This window comes from Mesocricetus auratus, unplaced genomic scaffold, assembly GCF_017639785.1.
Source record: "Mesocricetus auratus isolate SY011 unplaced genomic scaffold, BCM_Maur_2.0 Super-Scaffold_4256, whole genome shotgun sequence".
NCBI lineage: Eukaryota > Metazoa > Chordata > Mammalia > Rodentia > Cricetidae > Mesocricetus > Mesocricetus auratus.
This window is the reverse complement of record NW_024429182.1, coordinates 6026639-6046202: the sequence shown is the minus strand read 5'-3', so window position 1 is coordinate 6046202 and position 19564 is coordinate 6026639. Positions and strand designations below refer to the sequence as shown.

Here is a 19564-nt window from a genome sequence, read left to right as displayed (position 1 = left end):
CTTGAATCTCAGGAGCTGGGGTTCCTGATAGTGATGGCTTTGAACAGGGAAGGTGGGCATGACGGGGTCTGGAAACACTTTCAGTTCTAGCTAAGAGGGTCATTACATCTCACTGTGCACAAGTACAGGACAGTCCCACACAGAAAGGCTTTCTGGCCCCAAGCACCGTGCTGTTGAGAAACTGTCCCTGTCCCTTCTCGGAGTTGTCGCGCGTGCCTGTTACAGCAGGAGGCTCCGTTTTGCAAAGCTTGTTATGAAATCCACAGCCAGGCCTGTCTTCGGGAGGGGAGCCATGGAGCCAAGAGGCATCAGAGTCATTCCTCCAGGGCCTTTAGAGCAGAGACGACAAAGGTCTGTGTTCAGCGTATTTATTCTACTTGTCTCACCCCATACACGACAAGAGCAACTGAGACATACATTAAAAAAAAAAAAAAACCAGGGCCTAGAAAGATGTCTTAGTGGGTGAAGGTACTTATACTGTGAAGCCTGGATCCCTGGAACTCTCATGATGAAAGGACAGAACCAACTCCCCAAAGTTGTCCTTGTAGCTGCACATTCATGCCGTGGCATGAACACGCCCCCTATGCATGCATTCATGAATGTGTGCACAGAGATGAATAAGTATAAGCAAACAACAATGAAAGCAAACAGGCTTAGGCCCCAGGTTCAAACGTCTGGTGACCCGATGAGTGTTTTCTACCTCCATTAGGTCTCCAAACTTCAACTCTGGCGTCCAGTCATGTGACTCAGAGAAAGCAACGTCTTCTACTTTTTTTTTCCAGGTAGAGTAACTTCCACAATCTTGTAACTTAAACCAGGTCTAACTTAAACCACGGTCTCTCTCGACTAAAAGGTCATGCCAGTGCTACAAATGTCAGCCATGCTTGGCATGGACAGATCTTAATGCATAGCAAGCATCTTGACGGTTCACTCCTTTGTGGAATGTACCCCTTCCTAGCACACTGAGGACCTGGTTTGTTATAGTTACTTTGTTTTTTGTCTGGCCTCTTCTGGGACTTACTTTTCTCAAAGAAGAAGGGAGGGAAAATGTCTCACAGAATCTCTTTTTGTTTCCTCATTGTTCCCCCACCCCTGCCCACTCTACCTGCCAAGGACCCAGCAGAAAGGGGGCACCTATCTTACACCCCAAACCAGCATCCGTGCCCTGACATTAGGTTCCACTGCGGACAGGACAATACAAAGGATTTCTGCAGGAATTCCTGGTGCTGGGAACCCAGAACAGCATAGGTCCTGATGTCCCTGGGAGTCTCTGGGAGGCAGACTTTGTAGGCAAGTGGCTTTACTGGATGTGGCCTCGGGCCGTAGGTGGCCCTAAGATTCACTGCCTTAGGGGATCGGGGCTTCTTCTGGCCACCACTGGGAATGGGATCCAGCATCAAAGGAGGCAAAAACTCTATGAAGTTACAGCTGGGGCTCTGTGTTTCTGTGTCCTCCGCTGGGATCCTGTGGAACTGGGATCCAGCTGGGGCATCCAAGGAGACAGAAATCCTGTGGAGTGACAGTTGGGGTACTCTGTTTCTGTGTTCTCCCCTGGGACCCTGAAAAGGGTGGTACCCACAATCTGGCCAAACCAAATTGGTCTCTGTTAGTTCAGAAAGCTCTGACGTCATTAACAGGATGCTGCCATCTACAAAGTTCACACTGAAGAACTGATTTTGACTAAGCAGTGGTGGTGCATGGCTTTATTCCCAGCACTCGGGAGGCAGAGGCAGATGGATCTCTGTGAGTTCGAGGTCAGCTCGGTCTACAGAGTGAGTTCCAGGACAGCCAGAGCTACACAGAGAGACCCAGTCTCAAAAAACACAAACAAAAACAAAGAACTGATTGTGTGTGTGTGTGTGTGTGTGTGTGTGTGTGTGTGTGTGTGTGTACACATATCCAAAAAAAGCCTGGTGTTTTACCTGAGTTTACAGTATTGTGTTGGACTGCATTCATAACTATCCTGAAACATATGCAACCCACAGGCCCCTGGTTCGACATAACTTAGTGAACAGACTGTTTAGTGGGGTATTGTAGACCTGGATCCCAAACCTCTGATCCGCCCCCCAACCCAGGTTCTTCTTACAGGATGACCAGTCTTACAGAAGTGACAAGCAATACCTGATCACTTTCTGAAAAGCGTCGTAATGAAGAAAAGGGAGAAAAAGGGATCTGTTCCCAGATTTCTGTAGAGCATAGACTGAGTAATCCAGGTGCCTTCTCCCCTGGGAGTCCAAAAGCACAGGGCCAGAGATTCCTGGAAAGAGAGATTACCCCAGGTAAGGACAAAGTGGTGCGCTCTCGGCTGCAAGCAGCAGCCTGTGCCAGCTCTAATTGGCATGCCCATTCCCCACCAGACGTGGATGGCAGGCTCTGCCATTTGACAAGACCTGAGCTAGGGTCAGCGTGTACACCAAGGGTTAGAAGGCGGCTCAGAAGTGAAGCCACGCTGGGAAGGTAGACCATCTCTTCAGCTCCAAACAGGGAGGCTCATCCAGGGTCGAGGGGGAAAAATTAAGCCATCTTGCATGCGTTGCACGTAAAACCACCTTCTATGCAATCAGAAATTGTGGCGTCTCGGAGCTGAATGGCCACAGGGCAGTGGCTGGGGATGAAGGACAGACAGCTGCCTCTCTGGTCCCTGCCATGCTGCCTGCTCCCTACTGATGGGAGACGTCATTCTGAAATCTGTCTCTTATTGGTTATTGAATAAAGCACTGTTGGCCAACAGGGAAGCAAGATAGGTGGGACTAGGAGTCGAGGAGGATTCTGGGAAAGAGAGACACAGGGAGACATCATGTAGTCGCCATAGAAGTAAGAGGTCCGGACCCTTTCTCCGGTAAGAGACATACTTAGATTAACAATTATGGGGTAATTACTTAAGTCAGAGCTAGCCAGTAAGAAACAAGCAAACGGCCAACAGCTTCATAATGAATACATCCTCCTGTGTGTTTATTTGGGACTGATGCGGCTCCGGCACCAGGCTGGCGGGAAGGCTGCACGCAGCACCTATAAGCATTCCTGAGACACGGGTTTGCAAGTTTCATTCTCTCTGGGCCCTCTCTTCTGACTTGGGTGGGTCTGAAGCTCTGGCTGGCCGCTCAGTCCCAGCTAGCAGTTCCGCTGTCCTTGTTGGGACATGCTAAACTCTATCGTGGAGAGACTTCATCAAAGGTGTTGGGCCTTAAAAAAAAAAGGCTCAGATGCGAGGCCCAGTGTAACCTCTCGAGCCTGGCTAGAGCTTGGCGACCTGCCTCTGACCTGTAACCTCCACGTGGGGGTGACTCAGCCAGACCTGATGTAAGACTGCCCCCTGCCTAGCTACCTGCCTGCTTGGTGGGATATTTATTATTGGCCCTCAACTCCTCATGTCACCTTACCCCATCCTAAGATTCCCGTCCCCTACCTCGGCCCTATATAAGTTCCTGCATGTTGTAATAAATTGAGATCCCGCTTTGACAGACTCCCAACTCAGTGTGTATTTTCCCTGGTAACTAATGGGGGGAGGGTCTGAGTCGTGGATGCTCACCATCCCGCTCAGCCCCGGGAAGAGACCGGCTGGACCCTTCCTGGACCAGCCCTTCTCCACCCTCCCTCCCACCCCCCACCCCCCATCCCTGCCCCACTCTACCTGCCAAGGACCCAGCAGAAAGGGAGCGCCTATCTTACACCCCAAACCAGCACCCATGCCCTGACATTAGGTTCCACTGAGGACAGGACAGCATTGTCACTTGTGAAGTACCTACTGTGTGCCTGGCTCTGTGATCTTGGTGACAGTCTCAGAAAAGGGGGAAATCTCAGTGCTAACACAGGTGGCCTAGGGGATTAGTGTCCCAAGTCTGCCTTCCAGAGCCAAGGGAGGCAGTGTTGGCACACAACCCCACGGATACAGGCCCTGGTGACTTTTTCTCCCCAGGATGGCACACTGCCTTGCTGTTCAGATGTGATCTACAGGCAAGTGTCTGCAAGAGGAAGCTGAGAGAGAGAGAGTCCCTTGGGGAAGAGGATAAGATGTTCAGAGGCCCCTTCTCCTGGCTGGGGATACTCAGAGCGGTCAGGAGGCTTCAGCCCGTGTACCCTATGGAAGACTACAATCCTGTTAAGATGATGACTATTCCATATCAGAGTGAGATGGGCCTTACAGAAAGCGTGTGGGCTCCTGCCCAGCATCTCCAAGTCCACAGGTATGAGGCTAAGAGGCCTGAGCTCAGAGACCACCTTACCCTGCAGTGTGATCTGGCCAGTCCTCAGGGTGCTAACCAGCAGCCGCCCATCCCAGAAGTCTTTCTCAGCCTTGATCATCTCCTCCACAGTCTGAGCGTAGAGTAGGAGGGCGTCGTGGAGGTAGGCAGAGTAAGGGCTCACCTTCAACAAGAGAAGCAAGTGCGGTGTGCATAAACCCCCAACTTCTACCACCCAACTAGAAGAAATAATTCTCCATCGTCCAAGCACAGGACCAGCCTAACTGAGAGGAGAAGGGAGCTACCTCGCGCCCACACCCGATGATGTCAAACCTAGCTATCGAAGTCTTCGCCTTTCCTGGGTCCCCCAGTTTTCTAGGTGGATCACATGTTCAGACCAAGATAAGCTCCAGGAGGCCATTAGCTTCCATTAGGAGGGGAGGGTGCCTTGGGTGAGATATCCAAAAGCCAGAATGTCTGCCGTTTTGGGGCTATAAGCAGAATCGAGCTCTGTGGCCTCTTCAGACATCATCTCACTCGTTTATAACATGGAGACAAAATGACTCCAGAAATGTATATGGTTCCAGATGAGGCTGAGTATATAAGCTATCACAGGACGGATGTCCATAGTGAGTCTTCAATGCCTGCTTGTCCTATCAACAGAAGTGTTAAGTGCCTACTCAAAGCTAGGCCCCTTTCCCCTCTAGCAGCTGGAACAGAGCCATCCTTAAAGTAAGCATCTTCTCACCCTGGTAGGGCCCACAGTCTGACCCTCATTCCTCATCAAAACCTGTCTTCAGTGTCTCGGTGTGGCCCCAGAGTAGAAGTAGCTTCCTCTCTTGGCAACGTTCTCTGTAAAACGTTTTCCATGTTGTTTTTTTGTATACGCTCCTACTCCTGCTGGCTGATATTTCCTCTCATGACCACTCTGTCAGAGCCTACCTGCCTGCCCAGGCTGTGCTGACTCAATGCTTGCCTGTTCCTCCTGGCTATTAGTCCTGTCGCCATCCTGGAAGTGTATTGTGGGGCGCTCACGGCGAGCCTGGAAGGTAGGCGCCATTAACGATTCTAATTCATGTCTGAGGAAACCCAGCTATGAGGAAATTAGGTAATTTACTCCAAGGCTCCACACTAGTGGATAGCAAAGGCCAGTGACTTTCTATCCCATAACTCTGGCTCCTCTGTGGGCATGGGTGTGGGCTTTACATAAGGACATCAGATCACTGGTTTCCTTCAGGCTGTGGAAGACAACGGTGTGTGTGGTGTGGGGTCTTGGTCGGGGGGGGGGTAGGCAGAAAAATAAGAGAGATAAATGCAAAATCAACTGTGCAAAAACCTCCAGCAGACCTGATCCTCTGTGGTGATGGAGCTTTGGAAGGGTGGCCTCTTCAACCTGTGGTAGACTTGTTTCCGGAAGCCACCATCTCCAGTGCCTTCTCCATAGGAGCTGGGGGCGATGACAAACACTGACTCATAGACTTTGGGGAAACCTGTCGCCTTGTCATTTGTCAGTGCTTCTTTCCAAAAACTGTCCTAAAAAAGGAACAAAGGAAAATTTTTCACCAGGCTGTAGGAAATGACCCACGGAGCCCAACTGCATTCAAGACAGCCCAGAACTTTCATGGTTGCACACCAATTCTTGGAAATACAATAATTCCAGACGGTTCTGCAATGCCAGGCCAGGTACACATTCGCTAGCTAGCACACGAGCATCAGGAAGGAAGCCAATGGGTAAAGACGGAAGAACGTAGTGGAGCACCAAGCAGCTAAGACACAGAGAGCTTATGTAACGGCAAAGACTGAAAAGCTGAGCAGGTTAGGACCATCTGGTCTCCATTTTGCCTTGTGGGCTCAGTGTTTATTCCCATAGCTGTCATCTATATTATTATCACTGCTCTGACAAACGCACAACACTCACTGCATGTATCCCAGATTCCCTCGTACAAGCAAATATAGAAGCACACATGTACATGCACATGCATGTGTACATACAAAGTATATGTATTTTACATAACCGATATTACATTCGTCTGTTGCTCTGCAGCTTGATTTTTTTTTTTTTGCAATATTGGCTTAACTGGTTTTACCAAATGCATTATTAAGAAGCAGGATGAGCCAGGCGGTTGTGGCGCACGCCTTTAGTCCCAGCACTCGGGAGGCAGAGGCAGGCGGATCTCTGTGAGTTCGAGGCCGGGCTGGACCGACAGCCTCCAAAACAATACAGAGAAACCCTGTCTCGTAAGAGGAAGAAGAAGAAGAAGAAGAAGAAGAAGAAGAAGAAGAAGAAGAAGAAGAAGAAGAAGAAGAAGAAGAAGAAGAAGCAAGATGAGCAGGATGAACTCAATTGTATGAACACTCCATGGTATATTTTACATTCTGTGTTCTTCCTGTACGATAAAGCAGTCGGGATTGACCATCAGCGTTTTTAATAAGGAAGAAGGAATGGTCGGAAGGGATCCTCTGAAAACCCTAGGTTTCCCCCATCCTCTCTTCTCACCATCTACCTGCAAGCAGAGATGAGGGGAAGTGGAGGAAGGGGTTAGTAGCAACAAAAGGAGGCAGGAGGATAGCCGGGAAAGGAGAGAGGTAGATTCCCAGCTGCCACGCAGAGAAATCTGAGGCAGTGTGGCCATCCAACACTCACTTCCCGATGAAGGAAGAGCTACGTGGTCATTGTTATACCTCTCTACATCCCCTTCGCCCCTGTTAGAACCTTCTGGTTATAGAAAAACAAGCTCATTTTAGAAAGCAAAAACCTATGGGGAACTACACTGTGGACACCCAGAGAAAGAAAGACAGTGGTCGTTCTAGACGTCACCAGTGTAATGTGTGCAGACACTGAGGGCTAGAATACAAGCACTGAAGGCTAGGAGGTAGCTGTGCAGCATTGGGTAAGTTATGTCACCTCGAGCCGGGCGTTGGTGGCGTGCATCTTTAAACCCAGCACTCGGGAGGCAGAGGCAGGTGGATCTCTGTGAGTTCGAGGTCAGCCTGGTCTACAGAGAGAGGTCCGGGACAGCCTTCAAAAGAATACAGAGAAACCCTGTCTCGAAAAACCAAACAAACAAACAAAAAAGTTATGTCACCTCTCTGGGCCTCCACCTCTTACTCTGTAAAGAAGATAAGAAACGAACAAAGGCTCAGGCAACTCTGAGTGTTGAGATCATTGGTGAGGCGCCACACTTGCCTGTCTAAGTCTTGTTTTTAAAAGCTGGAAGGATAATCATGCCTGCCTTGCAGCAGCAAATGTCAGATACCTAACACTGCTATGGCCAGCGTGCGGCTCTTCAGCCTCTCCCACCATTATCAAAGAACCAGACCACCTCAGGGTTGCCTCACTGGGCAGGTGCTATGGTCTCTACAGGCCTTCGTCAGGTTCAACCGGGACATGGGGAAATCGATGAGAGGAGGACAGAAATGAGAGCCACCTGAGAGTCCTTCACATGGGCCTATGTACGTGGCAGAAAGGAGAGTTGGGCTGGTGGGTGCCCACCTGGAGGACAGCGGCTGGACTCTGGAGCCAGCTAACCTCATCCCAGCACAGGCCTAGTCCCTCACTAACTGTGCAGAGGAACTCTGGGTAAATGCTTTCAGTTCACTCTTAGTCTACTCTGTGTGTGTGTGGGGGGGGTGTGCACACGTGCGTGCATGCGTGCATGCATGCATACAATCATGCTCACATGCTGGTATGTGTGTATGTGTGCAAGTGCATGGTCACATGTGCGTGCGTGTGCGTGGAGGCCAAAGGTCAACCTTGAGCGTTGTTTTCAGCGCCAACCTCTTGTTTTTTTTTTTTTTTTTTGGTTTTTACGAGACAGGGTTTCTCTGTATTGTTTCAGACGCTATCAGTCCAGCCCGGCCTCGAACTCACAGAGATCCGCCTGCCTCTGCCTCCCAAGTGCTGGGATTAAAGGCGTGCGCCACCACCGCCCGGCTAACCTCTTGTATTTTTGAGCAGGGTCTTTCACTGGCCCGAGGCTCACCAACCAGGGATGAGTAGCAGTAAAGTTCTAGGAAGCAATCTTTTCCCCACCTCCCCAGGACAGGGATGCCAAGTGTGGGCCACCAAGCATTTTAAAAGCGGGTTCTGAGGACCAAGGTTGTCAAGCACCACCGACTGAGCTGTACCCCAGGCCCTCAGCCCTGGTGTTAAGAGAAACCTTCAAGACTACTCACCTCCCAGAGCTGTACTGGGTATCTGGTTCCCATAAGCATCCTGTTATGTGGCCCTCCTCACCACCTCTCACCACAGAGACCTTGGCCAGTACATAGACCCCTACCTCCCACTGCTGTAAAACGATGAAAACAAATTCTCCAGTGTTGAGTTCCAGGTTCTCTGCAGCCTGCAGAATGCGCCTTGTGTCCTCTGAGCTGCATATTAGGATGATAACTAGAAGAAGGGAAAACGGAGTCAGACAGTTGCTCATGCTCACATAGGTGTGTGTGTGTGTGTGTGTGTGTGTGTGTGTCATACACCACCCCCCACAACATGCGTTCTTTTTTTATGTCTAAAATAAAACCACTCCAAACAAGACGCAGTCTCTTTATTTCTTTTAACGTGCTTCAGGAAAGAGGCATGCCTATTGCTATTGTAGGACAGTATATCAAAACTGAACCTATGACCTACAAGCTGCCAACTAAGCTTTGCTACAGTCTTCCGGCACCACAACGTACAAGTCCACAGAGCTTGAGATCGGTTTTTTATGCCTTGATTTTATTTAACTGACCCCAAAACCGACAACTCCTCAGCTGTGCATCAATTAAGAGGAAGACAAATGGACCTGGAGTCAGGGGCATGTGGACCTTCTGAGTCGGGACGTGGGGAAATGGCTGAGCTGCTCTGCTCCTTCTCTCTCCGTAAAACCATCGGTCATTTTGAAGTCACACAGATGGCCTTTGGATGAGCTGGTGTCTTCCTCTGTATCTTCGAGTGTGTGACAGGCACTGTGTTCCACATGGGAAACAGCGGGGAGCAGGACAGAGTGAGCTCTACTGTCAGGGAGTGCATCGGCTACCGGTTTTCTTCACCCTCACACAGACCCCAGGGAGAGCAGCTTAAAGGGAGAAAGGCGGCTGGTTTGGGCTCATGGCGTCAGAGAGCTCAGCCCGTGGTCTCATGGCCCCACATTGATATGGAACTTCATGGCGGTGTGAGCACATAGAGGAGCAGGCTGCTCACTTCACGGTAGACAGGAAGGAGAGGATGAGGAGGCATCGGAACCAAGTGTACCCTCCAGACACACTCCCAGGGACCTGCTTTCTGAAGCCAGGCCCCATTCCCTGACTCTTAATCTGTGGGTCTCACCCCCTTTGGGGGTTGAGCCCTTTCTCAGAGGTCACCTAAGATCATCAGAAAACACAGACATTCACGTTATGACTCATGACGGTAGCAAAATCACAGGAAGCAGCAATGAAATTGCTGGTGGGGGTCACCAGAGCATGAGAAACTGTATTAAAGGGCCTCAGTGTTACGAAGGTTGAGATCCAGTGTCCTAGAGATCCCAGAACCTCCTGAAATAGTCACCAGTTAGAGACCAAGCACTGGGCACATGAGCCTACAGAGGACATCTTTGGAGTCCCAGACAGAGTGGAGAGATTAGGGGAGGACTGAACACTCAGAGGGGCAAGGGTTTGATCCCAGTTTTGGAGGGGGGTTCAGAGAAGGCCTCCTCGAGAAAGGGGACTTGGGACTGAGCCTGGGTGGCCATGGGTGTCACTCTGAGGACAATGATTTGGCAATCCCATTGTCCCAAGGCCATGAAGAATGAGTTCACCGAGGACACAGGAGTCGACATTCTCAACACACAGGAGGGAGTGCTGCCATCTGCTTGACGGCCAACTACCAACCTGGATGTGGCGCTGAGCACTTCCCACATATGACCCTGCTTAGTCCCAGCCTTCCCAGGAGAGAGGTATGATGGCTAACTCTATGTAATAGAGAAGGGATCCAAGGCACAGAGAGGTTAGGGTTCTCGTCCATGGACACACAGCTAGAAAGTGGGGAAACTGAAATTTAAAAAAAACTAAGTGTTTCTGTCTCCAAAGGCCATATTCTCCATGATCAAATAAAGTCCAGCACCTAAAATACCAGTAATATGCTTCTAGAACTTATTCAGTGCAGCACAACACTATATAACAGCCGAGAGCTCATACCATATAAAAACATATATATATATATATACATGTATATGCATATATATAAAGAGATTGCTTTAATGTACCATTAATTTTATACCTTTTCTCTTCCTGCTTTTTATACTTCTAGGAAAATAAGTATAAAGACAGAGAGTCCAGAGCTGTTTCTAAACAGTCTTCAAACACAAGGAAAGGAAGATTTTTGCCTACTCACCCCTGGCAACAGATGATATGCTTCTGAGGTCTTCCTGCAGAAGGTCTGGGCTGCTGTTTCTGTACCTCATGCTGGCAGTGACGGTGAAATGCCACTGGAGTCCACCCTCAACAGCCTCCCACAGCTCATCCACTCCATCACCGGAGGAAGCCCCAGCGGAGCCTCCAAACACCCCAATGTCTTCCCAGCCCAGGTACCGTAGGCTTTCCTGCAGCACAGAAACAATTTCCTGCCTGGGTGGCACAAGGGTCACGCAGGTCCCACACCAGAAGTGGTCCTCCAGTGCTGCCATTCGCCCAGCAAAGTCGAATGCGGGGATGTTCCACTCAGCGGCCAGCAAACCGATCACCTTGAAAGGGAACAAGGGGGACGCCTTTCCTTAACAGAGCTAACGCGCTTACACCACACTTCATGCATGCACAGTGTCTGCAGAGAACGCGGATTCGGGGAGTCTACGGGCCACTTCTGCAACTCCTCTTTTGGAGTGTCAACAACATGTCGTCAGTTCAATTCGCACTTCAGAGACCTCAGGTGACAGGAATGATAAATGCAAGGGTTCATCAAGCGCTGGCTATGTTCTGAGACCTCCATTAAGAGCTTTCGTGTTCATGTCAATCTTTTTTTGGGGGGGAATCTCTCTTTAAAAAAAAAACGCTGTGACAGACACTGTGATCAAACTTGATTAATTGCAATTGTTTTCCAGTTGGCTTTTTTTTTAATTGTTTGAGAGTTTTGTACTTGCATCTAGTGCGTTTCAGTCAACGCCAACCCCATTCCCCCTGCTCCAACTCCTCCCTGCTCCCCACAACCATCCCTTCCCGGCTTCATGTTGCCTTCCTTTTCCTTTTTCTCCTTTAACCCTAACCGTGTCCACTCAGAGCTGGTAGCGCATGCGGGGGGGGAGGTGGGGGAATGAAGCCATCTCCTGGGACACAGGTAGCCTCACAGGGGTTGCATCCTTGAAATAAGCTAACTCTCCCTCTCTCCACAGTCAGCGGTTGCCGATAGTTTCTCATCTAAGGGTAGAAAATCCTGGCTGCCTTTCTCCCTCCACGCTTAGCCTGGCTCCTCCCCCTCATGCTTAGCCTGGCTCCTCCCCCTCATGCTTAGCCTGGCTCCTCCCCCTCCATGCTTAGCCTGGCTCCTCCCCCTCATGCTTAGGTTTTGCTTGACTTGATCTCACACGAGTCTTATGCATGCTGCCACAGCTAACACAAGCTCTTCCCTGTGTGCAGCTTCCGTGCCGGGCCCTGGAAGCATTGTTTGGTTGTGGCCATCCGCTGCCTTTGACTCCTGAGCTTTGAGAGGAGGAGCGGGGTGTAGACATCCCGCTGAGGGCTGAGCACTCATGTAAACTTCTAGCGTTTCTACAGGATACGAATGGCCATTGCTCCCACCTTAAAGACGAAATGTGGAGATACAGGGATGTGAGTTATGTAGCTAATCCTCGTGGAGTAGGATTAGAACCCAAGTCATGGTCCCAGTTTACAGGTTTCCTGAATTTGCCTATTCTTTGTTTTTTGGGTATTTTCTTTAAGATCCAACATTTTGCAAAGAATTTTGAGGGCCTTTGTCTTAAGGAAGTTTATGACCCCTTATGGGAGCTCAGATATACAAAAATAGGCCTAGAAAGCAATATGTCCTATAGAATTTATACACGTATACATAGGCATTTAGGAAAGCAACCAAGTGTGTCTTTTTTTTTAACTTCCAAAACATTTAATTTGGAAGAAATATTACAAATGCAAATGGGTTTTCAATCTCACCATGATAAAGCTTATAAAACAAAATTTATAAATGAGCTTAAATAATAGAATTCAATGCCTGGGGGGAAAAATAAAGAGTATTTTCTAGTCTGTTTTTCAGACTTTCTACAAAAAAAAGGAGACAAATACATGTACGTGGAGATACACCCACTTACAAGTTAATGATAAATTACTTCCAACCGAGGAATTATGGACAGGTCAGATGGAAGCAGAGGATGGAAGCTGCCTCATCAACACTTGAAACCAACCTTGAAGGAAGAGTAGCATTTGAAGAGCCAGAGAGGTGTCAAATGCAGGGAGATGGCCATCTCAAATTCAAAGGTCAACTAAATTTTATAGCAACAATTCCAGAGGATTCAGCAACATTAGGAGAGTGAGATCTGCAATGTTCCTCCTTAGTCACCTTCCCCATCCTCTCTCAGACGATGTGGTGCCCAAGGACATTGACTAAGCAAATCCCATTAACCACAAATAGCAAGTCTCCCTCATTTGCTGTAGCTTAAAGCAAGCTGCCACACTGCATTCCCTCCAGTGGACTGTCAGCATTCCTGAATAATTTACTATACACACCAAAGGAAGCCTCCTTTAACAATTGATACTGTTATATTTGAGAACAAGCATTGTTGTCAATCTCAAAGTCTTCAAACCCTGTGGCTGACAGCATAGGAGAGTAGTGAATGAGTCTCCATACAATGCCAAAGTCAAACAAGCAGGAGAAATGGGGCTCATGAACTAATCCTTTTTCCTCGAAAGTCTTTAAAGACTTTTAACTCTCTAGTTACATGATCTCAAAACGAAGACTTAGACAATTGCGGTAAGATTTCCCCAGACTAATGAGACTAGTAATATACACTTATCTGAAAATGTCCTTATATAATGCCGCACCATGTACAATGAATATATACAATTAACCTTTTATCAAAAATGTAAAAAAATCAATAAGAAGAAATGAATGAAATTAGTATCTTCAACTGTATATGCACACACCCCTTTTCAGTAGAAACCCAGACAACATTTTTAGAATTCTCCATACTCTACCTCTGCTGCTTCTGGGCATGCTGGTCCAAACAGAGCAGAAATGTGTTCTCTCTGAACCTGGTTGATGAAAACTGCCAGGGACTCCTTGGTGCTGCATGCTGAGTGGGTGTACGTGAACTCCCAGCTCAGGTTCCCAAGGCCCACTGGCTCTGAGTTGAGCTTGTCCATAGCAATCTGGAGGCCTGCCCCCAGCCTTTGAGCACTAAATGGATGAGAAATGTTCCAGGGAGCATGGAGTCCCACAGTGAGCTTGGCAGCTTCAAGACAAGCCAGTAACACAATGGCAAAGAACATCAAAACCAGACGTGGGTGATCAGTACGGCTTTCAGCTCCAACACAGAACCGAGACTTCAGTGGGACCTCAGAGTGCGTCCTGGAAGCCATGGCTAGAATCTAGTAATGTGTCACTATACAACTCTGGTAGGCTCAGCCTTCTGACCACTCATGCCCAGAACTTATAAGAGAGTGAAGAGTCCCCCAGAGACCACAGCTCGCTCTCTGTTCAGTGCCGTTAATTAACAGAAGCAGGCCCTTTCTGAGTCTCTCAGAAAACAGGCAGAAGTGGAGAGTCAAAAAAGTCCCTGGATGCTGATCCAACAGTATCACCGACAGCCTTCATGTCACTAGACAAATTAATGACCCTCTGTGAAAGCGCGGGGTTCACTCACATAGTAAGAAAGCCTGTGCTACAATTCTAAATGTGCTTCGTGTTATTTGTGTGCCTTGGATCTAAATGGTGCAGGTCTTCTCCAGAGTGGTGTGGTGGAGATTGCAGGAGGCCATGTGTGTGGGGATTGCAGGAGGCCATGTGTGTGGGGATTGCAGGAGGCCACGTGTGTGGGGATTGCAGGAGAACATGTGTGTGGGGATTGCAGGAGAACATGTGTGTAGGGATTGCAGGAGAACATGTGTGGGGATTGCTGGAGAACATGTGTGGGGATTGCAGGAGGCCATGTGTGTGGGGATTGCAGGAGAACATGTGTGTGGGGATTGCAGGAGAACATGTGTGGGGATTGCAGGAGAACATGTGTGTGGGGATTGCAGGAGAACATGTGTGTGGGGATTGCAGGAGAACATGTGTGTGGGGTTTGCAGGAGAACATGTGTGGGGATTGCAGGAGAACATGTGTGTGGGGATTGCAGGAGAACATGTGTGGGGATTGCAGGAGAACATGTGTGTGGGGATTGCAGGAGAACATGTGTGGGGATTGCAGGAGGCCATGTGTGTAGGGATTGCAGGAAACCACATGTGGGGGGATTGCAGGAGGCCATGTGTGGGGGGATTGCAGGAGAACATGTGTGTGGGGATTGCAGGAGGCCATGTGTGGGGGGATTGCAGGAGAACATGTGTAGGGGGATTGCAGGAAACCACATGTGGGGGGATTGCAGGAAACCATATAAATCAAGTCCTCCATACAAAGTCTGCACAAAGAGACATTCCATCAATATTAGTCTTAGAGCCCGGGAGACAAAATACTAATTATGCAAGCATAAAGACCTGTGCTTCAGAACACATTTTTTTTTGTTTTTTCGAGACAAGGTTTCTCTGTGGCTTTGGAGGCTGTCCTGGAACTCACTCTGTAGACCAGGCTGGCCTCGAACTCACAGAGATCCACCTGCCTCCCGCGTGCTGGGATTAAAGGTGTGCGCCACCAACGCCCGGCTCAGAACACATTTTAAAAGATGAACTTAGTGATGTGTGCCTGTAATCCCAACATGAGACAGGAGAGAGAGAGAGAGAGAGAGAGAGAGAGAGAGAGAGAGAGAGAGAGAGAGAGACAGAGACAGAGACAGAGACAGAGACGCAGAGGCAGAGACAGAGACAGAGACAGAGAGAGAGGACCCCTGAGACGGGCATGGTGATGTGTGCTACAATCCCAACACAAGAGAGAGGCAGACAAGAGGATCCCTGGGGCTAGCAGGTCAGTCGTCAGTCCAGTTGAATCAGTGAAATACCTTGTCTCAAAACTAAGGTGTAGAGCAGTCTCTCCAGTGACCTCCACACGTGTGCACACGCACACACAAACACACAAGAATTTAGATTCCATATGATTATCATAGTAACAATGGTAGTTAACACTTGATCAATCCATTTTACAGGAAAACCTTAGACAAAGTAAACTAATGTTTATGAAAAGATCTAAATACTGACCTTCTCTCTGCACGGATCAGGGCAGGAAGACTAGACGGTATCAGCTCCTCACTGCCTGGCATATCCCAGGGACACCATGGCTTTTGGAAGGCCACAGCCAGCCCAGGTAAGACAGCCAGCCCAGCCTTTCCCCAGGCCCGTCCAACACTAGCCTTAAAGGGCCAGCCTCCAAGCTTCCATGGCTTTCAACTCGGGAAAAGTCTGACCCCTCACATTCATCTGATACGTAGACTTGCTAGGATTCTCAAAGCTTCCTCTTTCAATCCACCAGCGTCTCCTCATGGCTAGGAACACAGGTTCTAGCACTTTCTGAGCCTCAGTGTGCGCCAGGAAATCTGCACTTGAGGTTTCTCATTTATCTTAGAGGCACTGAGTCTTCAGTGACTAAGATCTGAGAAGCCCTGACTGCCCGTAAGAGGAAGGAAAGGACACCAATTGATGCTTCTCCTCCTTCAGATGCGAACCCTTAAGCAGCCTTAGCTCACACCCAACCCTAACTAAGCTCAGGCCCAACTCAGAAGCTAACCCAGGAAACCCATAGACTGTAGAGGCGGTTTCTCCCCTCTTAGAGTCAATTGCGAAGTCTTGACTGGAACACTTCCTTCCTCGTAAAGTTCACCGATCTCTCGCCTTGGGCAAGCCAGAGAGTGCTGTAGTTTCCTCAGTTTCACAACGAGGACATCACCTGCCCTCTCAGATTGATGTTGTGTGGATGCCGTGAGCGTACATACTCAGCCTAAGACCTCGAATTTAGTAGGAACTCAGTCAAATTCGATAGGTGAGGGTTTGGAATAACTCCACTCAAACTTCCCCTCCAGGAAGATGAGAGGGAAAAAAAAAGGGAATTTAGCTCCTGGAATGAGGGGTCCAAGATGACATTTGGGAGAAATGGAGAGAGTCATTGGGAAGGGTGTGAGTTCATCTCCCGGCCTGTTATAGGGAAAGACATCGAATGTTTGAAGCCTGTCTGTTTCTCTGTGAATTGGGGACAGAGGGGAGAGAGGTATGAGCTTGCCAGTTTCTTGCCCTAAGATACCAGGTGGATCCTGGGCAGAGTATGATGGGATGCCATGCTGAGGGTAGGATCTGGCTCCCAGGTTCCTCACAGGCGTGGCTTACACTGGCCATCCTGGGAGCAAAGGAAAGCAGCTGTTAACTGTCTGGGCGGGAACCTCCAACCTCCAGTGTATCCTTGTCCACAGCCGACAGGACCCAGTGTCCGAGATAAGGCTTCTACTCAGCAGCAAGAGTTAAGACCAAGCTGGCGGTGGGTCCTAAATCTTGGGTCTGCAACAGAGCAATTTCCTCAGGGCAAAGTCCATTGCTTCAGAAACCATGTCCGTTGCTCCTGGGAGGCTCAATCGCTGGCTCTGGGTGACTGCTAATGACGGAATGTTGGTGTTCCTGAGAGGCCCCACATGAGGAAAAGAGAATCCTTTCCACGCTCTCTGGGGCTCCTGCCAGCCACCTGGGTATCCAACCCTTCTGATGCCTACCGTACCTCCTTCCACAAGCAATGAATCCTTGACCCCTGAAGAGACACTCCTGAAGATCTGGGCCTTCTGGTCAGTAAGGTTTCGTTTTCTCCCAGCTGTCATCAGAATCCAAGCTTAAGCTGCTTGGACTGCGGTGGAGTGCATTTATTTCCATATGTCTTTGATTCTACTTTCCAGGGTTACTGACCCTAAAATCATGGCATGAAAAATGAAACCCATCAGCAGTGAGCAAGGGGGAGAGGAAGCCGATCGCTGGGGGGAGGGCGGTTGGTATTCAGACAAACTCAATAACCAGCAGCAGCAGGTAATTAATTGCAAACACCTGTGATTCTCGATTTTCTAAGATCTTTTAAAAAATCATCTTGTTATCAAAGCATGTGCCGCACATTGAACATATTTCTTCCCCCCAAAAAAATATTTCCTTCTTTTTAAAAGCTTTTTATTTATTCTTGTGTCTCTCACATCTTGCATCCTGATCCTGTTCATCCCCTCCTCCCCTTTGTATCTACTCTCTGCCCTTACGACCTCCCCCATAGATAATAAAATTTAATAGGAAAGAGTAAAAACTCGTCATGGACGCCGCAGTGTGCACAGTGAGTCACAAGTAAGTCCATACATCTTTACTTGCAAGTGTTTGCTGCAATGATCCATTCGTCAGCTCCAGGCCTCCGGTTTCTGCTACACTGCTGATGCTGGGACTCCTCTTGGACATCCTGTTGTTGTCCTGCGTCATGGAGGTTCTGCAGCTTTGGATCTGCTGGACCAGTCCGTGCTTCAGCAGATCACAGATGGCGTTGATGTTGGATGGGCCAACTCGTAGCCCTGGTTCTGGGCCTGGGTGGTTGCAGGGTTGGTCAGCCTGCCATCTCTCCCTCTTCCTCGCCACCACAGTGAGCTCTCCAGCGCTGCCCTGGCTAGTTCTCCCTCTGCAGCAAGGAGCAAGCTTCTGGTGTGGTTGCCTGTTGAGTGAAGCCTTTTCCTTGCCAGCTGCTTTGGTTTTTCCCCACCAGTCGCCTGGGCTCTGCCAAGTTGTAGTCCCCAAATAACACACAAGACATTGTATTAATTATGAAGCTGTTGGCCTTGCTTGTTTCTTACTGGCTATCTCTGACTTAAGTATTTACCCCATAACTGCCAATCTAAGTATTTCTCTTACTGGAGAAAACTTTCTGGGCTTCTCACCCCTATGGCGGTTACATCTTGACTCTCTGTGTTTCTCCTTTCCAGAGTCCTCCTGGACTCCTAGTCCCACCAATCTTGCTTCCCTATTGGCCAACGGTGCTTTATTGACATATACACAGGACTTCCCCATCAGTTGTCCTGTTTTCATTCTCAAAGTCATCTCATCCTCACCTACACCACTAGGCTAGTTGCCCAAGCAAGGCTCAAGGGCCACTCTTCAGAGTACTGCAGCTGGTGAGGGCAGGGCCAGCCCTCCCTCTTGCCGCAGACGGTGAGGAGCGGGGTGAGGGAGGGCATCTCTCCCCCATCCACACCACTGTACGGCAGATGAGGGGTACGGCCAGATCTCCAATGCTCGTGCTCTCAGAGCAGCTCACCCGTGTTTGCTTCTTTTTCTTGGCAAAGGGAAATTGAACCTAGGGCTTCTTGTAGGATAGGCAAGTGCTCTACCGTTGAGCTACATCCCAGGACAGGCCTCCAAGATCGTGTGTGTGTGTGTGTGTGTGTGTGTGTGTGTGTGTGTGTGTGTGTACATGTGATGTGTGCATGCGTAGGTACGGTGTGTGGTGCATGCATACACTTGTGTTTGTGTGTCCGTGCTGTGCACACAGTAAGTAGAGGTGAGAGGAGGCCGGAACGGATGTCAGATGCTTTTGTCTATCACTCTTCACCTTACATCCCAGAGACAGTGCTTCCCACCGAACCACAAGTTCTGTTTCAGCTAGATTTGTTTGCTAGGGAGCTCTTTAATCTGCCTGTCTCTACTGCCCAACATGAGGATTACAAGCACATGTGCCCTTCATCCAGTAGCTGATGGAAGCAGAAGCAGAGATCCACAGGAGCACTGAGCACTGGAATCCAGTTGCAGAGAGAGAGGAGTGATGAGCAAAGGGGTCAAGACCATGCTGGGGACACCCACAGCGACAGCTCACCTGAGCAAGTGGGAGCTCATGGATCCCAGTCTAACAGCGGGGGAACCTGCATAAGACTGAACCAGGCCCCTCTGCACATTGGTGTCAGTTGGGGGGCTTAGGCAGTCTATGGGGCCTCTGGCAGTGGAACCAGTATTCATTATCCCTAATGCACAAATGGGCTTTGGGGGCCCACTCCCCATGGAGGGAGACTCTCTCAGCCTAGTTGCACAGAGGAGGGCCTAGTTCCTGCCCCAAATGTTGTGTCAGACTTTTGATGATTCCTCATGGGAGGTCTCACCCTCCCTGGGGAGTGGATGGGTTATCGGATGGGGAGGGGTTGGTGAGGGGCATGGGAGGACGGGATGGAGAGGGAACTGGGATTGCTATATAAGATGAGATTGCTTTAATTTGAATAAAAATTTATTTTAAAAAATAAATTAGCCAGGCATTGGTGGCACACGCCTTTAATCCCAGCACTCGGGAGGCA

The 19564-nt window shown here is 49.2% G+C and overlaps 1 protein-coding gene across 1 annotated transcript in view; it reads right to left on the bottom strand.

Annotated features, from left to right (window-relative positions):
* The window catches only part of LOC101836071 (guanylate cyclase 2G), a 43442-nt gene extending 29721 nt beyond the window's left edge, over positions 1–13721 (bottom strand). The window contains exons 1-7 of the mRNA XM_005063452.4: positions 13335–13721; positions 10531–10879; positions 8462–8571; positions 5529–5714; positions 4224–4365; positions 2122–2257; positions 211–329 (exon numbers count right to left, since the gene is read on the bottom strand). Of these exons, the coding sequence (XP_005063509.1) occupies positions 211–329; positions 2122–2257; positions 4224–4365; positions 5529–5714; positions 8462–8571; positions 10531–10879; positions 13335–13718 (1426 nt within the window). The 5' untranslated portion in view covers positions 13719–13721. The remainder of the gene's footprint in view (positions 1–210; positions 330–2121; positions 2258–4223; positions 4366–5528; positions 5715–8461; positions 8572–10530; positions 10880–13334) is intronic.
* Positions 13722–19564: the final 5843 nt, after the last annotated feature.